This window comes from Triticum aestivum, chromosome 3A (assembly GCF_018294505.1).
Source record: "Triticum aestivum cultivar Chinese Spring chromosome 3A, IWGSC CS RefSeq v2.1, whole genome shotgun sequence".
Lineage (NCBI taxonomy): Eukaryota > Viridiplantae > Streptophyta > Magnoliopsida > Poales > Poaceae > Triticum > Triticum aestivum.
The window spans coordinates 78,574,127-78,581,754 of record NC_057800.1 but is presented as its reverse complement, the minus strand read 5'-3'; the positions used below and the strand labels follow the sequence as shown (position 1 = coordinate 78,581,754).

Genomic DNA, 7,628 nt, shown 5'->3' with positions numbered 1-7,628 from the left:
TAGGAACTTCATCTGGAAGAGGGTCGGCGACTAGGTCACCTAGGTCACCTATGTTAGAGTATATTCGTTAAGCTCAAAATGGGGTTACCATTTTTCGTTTAAGCATTTCAATGTATGCACCTCTTGTGGAGTTGCTTTGGTTCATGTCTTTGAGTAAAACTTCTCTAAGATGTGAAGACTTACATTGGGTTTTGGTGTTGACTCCCATCATGTAGTTGAACTTGTAGTGGATGCTCATGGAGTGAGGTTGGGAGCAATCCTTTTCGTTAGTAGTTCATCTTCCTACATGGGTTAGTCTTGCAAGGAACATGTATATCCAAAATGACAAGAGTGGAATATGTAGTCAATTAATGTCAAAGGATATATATGTTTGAGTTGTCTTGCTCCTTGGGCACACCAAAAATAAAGATACTTGGTCCAAATTTGTTTGCTTCGAGATAGGACTTTGAGAGCAAACTTGTGGAATGATATATATCCAAATACCTACAAGGGGTTAGATGCAATACAAGGGAGCAAAAGTATCCAAGATATGATATAATCATCATAAGAGAATTATCAATGATTAGTCATAAAAGCCCATGCCCTTGCATGCATCCAAGTGAGTTTCTAGTTCACGTTGGAAGCATCAATGATGGGAGTTCAGGTGTGACATCCCTGCCCCGTGCTTCTCTCCAAGTAGTCGATTATTTTATTCTAGTATTTGTTTTAAAAGGCAAACAGGTAGCTGAAATTAAGATATACTCCCTCTGTTTCTAAATATAACTCTTTTTAAAGATTTCGATATGAGCTTCATACAGAGCAAAATGGGTGAATCTATACTTTAAGATGCATCTACATATATCCGTATGTGGTCCATAATAAAATCTCTACAAAGACTTATATTTGGCATAATTTGCGCAGCCACCATGAATCTACGTATACATGGTACATGCACCGCCGTAAAGAAAACGTGGAATTAGCACGTACCCCATGAAATCGACATGCATGTGGTGTCTCGAGCTAGAGTGCTCCGCAACGCCACGCTAGCGTTGAGAAAATAAAGAGAAAAAAGCGTCGGCACGTGTCTCGTTCAGATTAGTTCATGTCCACGTGCGGCGAGTGCCGTGGGAACTGGCTGAACCCGAAAAATGTACCGCGAGGAGTAGCTGTCTATGGCAGTGTAGTCTGCCCCGCACCCCGACCCGGAGGCGCCATGCGTGGCGCACGAGGACGATGACAACGTGGCCGTTTACTCCGGTGGGCGGTGGCGCGAGGCAAGTGGAATGGACAATTCATAGCCCCGTTTACTTGCTTAACCGGCGGCTTCCCGTCCAACTCGGGCACGCGCGCGCAGCCGCAGCCCGGGAGATTTGATCGATCGGTGCCCCGCGTAGCCGCAGCGGCAGCCGAATCTGCGCGCACTGGCATGTGCCGGTCGCGGTCACCATCGCCTGCCGTGGCTTCTCCGGCAGAGACGACGAGACCGAGCACCTGGAAGCTCCGGGTCAGGTGCTCGGGGCCGTGGACGACGACGACGACGATGGAACGCTGGACCCTAAGTATTTGTGACTTGTGAGCTCGATCGGCTCCCGCTTTTGTGGTGTAAAAATTCTGCGTGGTACGTGTTTGCTTGCCCGCTAGGGAATTCTCTCTCTCGTCGACCACCACGTACATGAGCTTAAGCTAAGATATTTCATGCCATTGGCCATACGGAGGAAGGTTCTCGTCACGTCACCTATCCCCCTTCGCACTGCTTCTTGCATATCGTCAGCAAAATTAACCGGATGACGATCGCTGTGGCAACTGGATACACAGATGACAAGAACAATTACTAAATAAAATGATGTGGACTAAATTATTAAAAACCACGAAAACGGTAGTAACGTTTTGCAAAAAACACGAAATCCAGTAAGGCCTCCTTTGGTTTAGAGGAATTTCATAGGAATTCTAGAGGATAGGATTCTTATTGGATTTTTTTCCTTTAGAGCCCTTTGGTTCATAGGAATGGATTCCTATTCCTACATAGGATTGGTTCCTATCCTCCACATTTCATAGGAAAATAAAAAAAAGCCTAGACTCAATGGAAAAATTCCTTTGGTGTCAACCAAATGACATCTTGTTTTCTATTCCTACTCATAGGATTTGAGATACATGTTATCTCATTTCCTACAAGATTCCTATTCCTATGATAATCCTATCCTATGAACCAAAGGAGGCCTAAAAGAAATATAGCCAAAACCACTAACTGCTCGGTTGGCTGTGTTTTGACACCGGATCTGACCGGTGGGGTCCATTCTCAATGCTCGGTTGGTTGACCCGTCGGAGCCGATAGCTGGCGCGGGGCACGCACTGTAGAGGCGGCAAAGAAGCGCCGTCTAACAGCCGTTTGCACGGGCCATCAACCACTGCCACGTTTACCCTAATAATGGCTCCCACATGTCGAGTTTTCCGATTCATATTTCGTCGACCAATCCTTTATAATTTACATTTTTGTTAAAAAAATCCTTTGTAATTCACTATCAAACACGATTAATCGGCCTTTTAGTGGTTCTGGGGAAAAAATGTTGCTAGATTTTGGTGATTTTTGTAAATTGTTGGCGTTTTGATGGCTTTCCACGCTACTTCACACAATTATGGTGGTTTTCGGCAGCTTAGTGTCTGCTGTCAGGTTGTGTTATGAGATACAGTAGTATATTCCGCAAAAAGAAAAAAGGCTGTGTTTATGAGATATTCCTTCGTCCTTTTCGAGAGCGGTTGAGGATGCAGCAAAGGTACGAAGCTCGATCGTGAGCGTCGTGCGTGGGAATGCGACGGAAGTGGCTGCGTTGGGCCAGTGTACCTGCCGTAAGAGTCCAAGATGAGATGAGATAAGATTAGGCTTCTTGTTAGAGCTTTACGAACAGAACAAAGTACGGAGTCGTTTTCGGGCCGGGTCACGTACGCACGCCAGTGGCCGATGCAAGCCTCTTTCCAAAAGGACGACTCTCAATCTGTGGGCTTGAATTCGCAGGTCGGACGAAATGCTCCCTTCTCGTTTACACACGAAATTTACATGACAGGCTCCATTTTTTTAGAGAGACAAACTGTAAATTTTGCCAGAACCAGCTGTGTCAAATCAAATAGATCATTTTGCGCCTTTTTCGCAGTAGGCATATGGAGGATGGAAAATGAACTACGAAATCAAAGAACTCTATCTGTATATTTCAACTCCCCAGACCCAGTCGCATGAATTATGTGTACTCATTTACATACCAAATTTACATGACACTTACTCCCTCCGTTCCTAAATATAAGTCTTTGTAGAGATTTCACTATGAACCACATACAGATGTATATAGATGCATTTTAAAGCGTAGATTCATTATTGCTCCGTATGTGGTTTATAGTGAAATCTCTCCAAAGACTTATATTTAGGAACAGAGGGAGTAGAATATTTTCCAGAACAGACCCTGCTGGGTCAAATCAAATGGACCATTATGCGCAAAAAATAAATCAAATGGACCATGTTTTGCATTATAGAAGCCCTTTTTGACACTATGGACCATACTCTCCCCATGTTTGCCAGAGGCCGGGGTAGTCCCCTTTTCGACAAGAAAAAAAAGGAGCTATTGAACTACTACCACCCCCCACCCCCTATCAATTTTCCTTCATTTTGCGTACTTACAAAATTCACAACAACTTCATGTATTTACCAGCCATTTTCCCATGATATGCACTATAATCTCTTTCACTAAGCAGTTACTTTACATACAAACATTGGCAAGTCAACGTCGCACAAAATCAAGAAGAAACCAGAAAAACGCTATTGGGACGGTCTCAACAGGCTACCTGACGCAGACAGGCTTCTAACTGCAACTCTTACAGCACCAACAGCACCGAGCTGCCATACCTCAGGGGTCAACCCACTAAAATCATGCTTCGCGCTCTCATCAAGGTGAACCCACACATGAAATGCGACCTGCACAATGTGATAATTAGTCCAACTTTTTTCCAAAATCAGACTGCTACATTTCGAACCCATCCAACTTAAGCTCAAAAGAACAAGAATCCCATAAATTGTATTTTCCACTTGAAAGGTCAGAAGACACTAAGCACATAATTTAGGCTTGCTACAGAAGTACTTTTGCTGCATTTAGTATTCAGTTTCAGCGTTACTAGAAAAGCAAGGCAGATGCATCAGAAGCACAGTGACTTCCAGGAAAGACCTGAAAAGGATGTAAGCCAACCTTGCCCGATGAATTTCGGATGGGAGACACATGTAGCAGGTCACGGAATGTACTTCCGTCTTTCCTGATAGGAAGCATAACAATTAAGAGTTCTGTTAAGTTGTTTACATAATCTAAACCTGATAACTACTAAATTAAGATATTATGCAAACGCGCACCTGTAATTAAGCAAATGCACTGTGCAAGCCTCCTCACGACAGATATGCCGATTTATCTGTGCATTCAATTTCAAATAGGAATTTGATAAGTGAGCATATTTGACAAGGAAAATTGCAATCAAACAAGCTCGGAAATCCTGGTCCGCACCTCCTCTAAAACCTCCGCACTAGTACCTGGACCGTTTAAGAATCTGCAGTTACAGCCCAATATTTCTTCTCTTGAGTAACCTGGATAAGTAAGATGATTAGAACAGCAGAAACCTTTGCCTGCATACAGACAATCTTTTCAAGGTCAATCTTTGCCCGCATTATCTGTATGTTTTAGCAAAGAGATACAATTATTAGATCTTTCTAACCATACTCTAGGACTTTCACATTTTCCTACTCATACCCAATATGTAAACACCATGAAGTCATTGAATTGATGCTATGACATCCCGATGGCACCACCTTGCATTGTTTATCATCATTTCAGAAGGTAGTTCCAAATCCAACCCATCAACCCTGCCCAGCTTAACTCAAGAACCCGCCAGGATTCAGCACGTTGCAAGCAGCTATATATGTTTCTCATATGTCAGGAAGAGGTTTTCTTTTGCATTTCTAACATAATGTTAGAAAGTAATTACAAATGCTACACATCAATCATGCCCATATGAACTCAAGAACATGTGGAAATTCAGCCTGTTGCACTTCAACTAATATATGCATTTCATAGGAGAACATCCCAGCAAACATGCCAAAAAACAAGATGTCCCACTATCCCTAGATCATAAAAAAGTTTCAGCCACTTGAGCTAAGAGGCCTCAAACTGTCGAAATGCGGAAGTAATACTGATCATAGACAGCTGCACATCATATATTCCCCTTATTACAATCAATGGATTACTTTATAAAAGTTCATGGAACACATACTCTGGTATTTAGAATAATAAAGGAACATGTACCTGTTAATGATAGAAAGGCATCACTAGCATAGACTATCGGCATGTCAGGCAAATGGCGGTCAGTTCTGTTAAAATCGAAAATCAAAGTGCATTTAGTAAATAAGCCAGGCATGAACAACATAAATAAGACTATGAACACGACAGAATTAATCCAAGACAATTAAACAAATGAACAAGAATATGCAAATAACTCACAATACAAAGCTCTGTTTGATTCTACCGAGGGAGAGATTTAAGGAAGAGCTGAGTGCTGGGATACCAACAGAATCACATCTCCTCTCACAAACCACCAAACCAGTTAGTTTGCTATAGCGGTTCAGTGTAGAGAAGATGCTGTTTGCTGTGCTTAGAGCCATCTCTTTGTCACAGCCGCTAGCTATACGCGGTTCCTCAGCCTCCAGCCCTGCAACATTAAACTAGCAACAACATATTTAGAACTTCTGCTTCCAGTACTACTTAATTTTGTGGGGAGAAAAACATAATGTGAAAATGCCAGGTTAAGTATAAACCACACATCCAAATAGGCAGAAGGCACCATATTCTGCAAGACTGGACTCAATGAACTAACATGACAGTATTAATATATAAGAATGGAAACTCAGGCTAGATTGGTGTGTTGTTTCGCTACCTAAACTGAATCTTCATTAAGAGAGCTAGCTCAATTTCCGACACGGTTGCACCGCTAAATACTCCCTCCATAAAGAAATATAAGAGCGTTTAGATCATTAAAGTAGTGATCTGAACACTCCTATATTTCTTTACGGAGGGAGTACTACAGAACACATGCATATATTTCGAATAGATGTATTTATCGTACGATTCGGATTCTTACCACTGAAAGGAAGTTTTATTTCTTACACATATAGCAACTCTAGTATGCATAGGGTTGCCCTGTTTGAATTTGATGTAAATTTTGTGTGCTGCCCGGTATTTAGTTCAAACTTGAGCTAAAATACCAGGGATCCCACTAATTTTACACTCAATCCAAGCGGGCCTTGGTCTGCCCCGTCATTACTCTAAACCTACAAAAGCAGGATGGATCTCTTTTTTTTTGGCCTATTAATGTGTGAACTTCTATCCTGTAAGCAAAAACGGATGTTTCTGTCAAGACCGGTTTAACAAATACAGTCTGTTCAGTAACAAAGAAAGCATCATGTATGCAGCATTCAAACAAAAATATTACCAACTCAAACAAGAACTTTTACCTACTTCTTCTTGTCTCCATACCTGGAAATGGTAAAAGAAACAAGACTAGTGTAACCATTATTGTCAAACTTGGAACCAAGAAGGAACTAACAACTCAAAAAGGCCACATAGTGAGCAGTACTTACGAATAAGACAACCAGCGCAACTGTAATTATCATACCATGAATATGGAAAGAAATTATAGCAAATAAGGCCATGTTGATGGCCAATCGTATACATATCTTGTTTACCGCATACATTTCATATCAAGGCACGGTAGAGCAGTGAGGCACGGGGTGCTGTAAATGATCTCGCTGGCAATTAATGGTTGGTCCACTGATCAGTGTGGTTATTATCGTGCAATTTACTCCCAAATGATCACTGTACTAGTGATGGTAACAGATGAACACGTCCAATCGAACTGACCTCTCTTATCGATATCCACAAACACCTCCCCTACGTGGCTGGCGCAAGGCAGCTCCTCCTCGCCCCTGGCCTCCTCCCGGCACGCCGCGAACGCCGGGGGCCGGCCCGGGTGACGGCGCGGCGACGACGCGGGGGCGATGGGCACCTGGACGGCGAGGAAGTGGAGCACCCGGCCGTCGGCGGCGTGGAAGACGGGCGCGAGGTGGAGCAGCACCCAGTGGGGCGAGCCGTCGCGGCGGTAGTTGAGGATGGCGACCTGGTGGGCGCGCTGGGCGCGCACGGCCTCGCGCACGCCCGAGACGGCGGCGCGGTCGGTGGCGGCGCCCTGGAAGAGGCGCGCGTTGCGGCCGAGCAGCTCGCGGCGCGGGTAGCCCGTGAGCGCGGCGAGGCCCCGGGAGGCGTAGACGATGGGGTGGCCCGGCATGGCCGGGTCCGTGAGCAGGAAGCTCCCACGCAGCTCGTCCAGCTCCTCCAGCACCCACTCCGAGTACCGCGCCGTCAGCGACGCCGCCAGCCGCCGCTCCTCCCCCTCCATCGCCCCGCCGGGAAGGGGCCGGATCGGTGGCGTGATCGGCGCGGGGCGCGGGGGAGCGGGAGGAGAAAAGATCTGCGCGGGTGGAGGGGGGGCCGCGCGGGGCAGGGCTGTAAAATCGCGTGCTCTGTTTGGCCTTTTCGGCTCTGCTCGGGGGAGGCTGGAGGCCGGAGCTCCGT

General features: G+C 45.0%; 1 protein-coding gene across 3 annotated transcripts; it reads right to left on the bottom strand.

Annotated features, from left to right (window-relative positions):
- Nucleotides 1-3,456: 3,456 nt before the first annotated feature.
- LOC123060404 (protein TWIN LOV 1) lies at nucleotides 3,457-7,622 on the bottom strand. 3 transcript variants are annotated; one of them, XM_044483111.1, is made up of 8 exons: nucleotides 6,918-7,622; nucleotides 6,516-6,533; nucleotides 5,502-5,709; nucleotides 5,307-5,371; nucleotides 4,512-4,591; nucleotides 4,364-4,419; nucleotides 4,206-4,269; nucleotides 3,457-3,937 (listed from the first exon to the last, which is right to left on the bottom strand). In XM_044483111.1, exons 1-8 carry the CDS (start codon nucleotides 7,450-7,452, stop codon nucleotides 3,782-3,784), a joined length of 1,182 nt encoding a protein of 393 aa, XP_044339046.1. In that variant the 5' UTR covers nucleotides 7,453-7,622; the 3' UTR covers nucleotides 3,457-3,781. The 3 variants fall into 3 exon arrangements, with proteins under 3 accessions (XP_044339046.1, XP_044339045.1, XP_044339047.1); XM_044483110.1 differs by lacking the exon at nucleotides 6,516-6,533 and having other exon boundaries at nucleotides 4,185-4,269; XM_044483112.1 differs by lacking the exon at nucleotides 6,516-6,533.
- Between the last annotated feature and the right edge of the window lie 6 nt (nucleotides 7,623-7,628).

Bases quoted from the DNA above. Each gene is read 5' to 3' on its own strand.
- LOC123060404 (XM_044483110.1), bottom strand. From the start codon at position 7,452: ATGGAGGGGGAGGAGCGGCGGCTGGCGGCGTCGCTGACGGCGCGGTAC. The intron at 5,710-6,917 runs GTCAGTTCGATT...TTAATGTTGCAG, and splicing joins TGTGGATATCGATAAGAGAG to GGCTGGAGGCTGAGGAACCG. The intron at 3,938-4,184 runs GTCTTTCCTGGA...CACATTGTGCAG, and splicing joins TTGGCTTACATCCTTTTCAG to GTCGCATTTCATGTGTGGGT.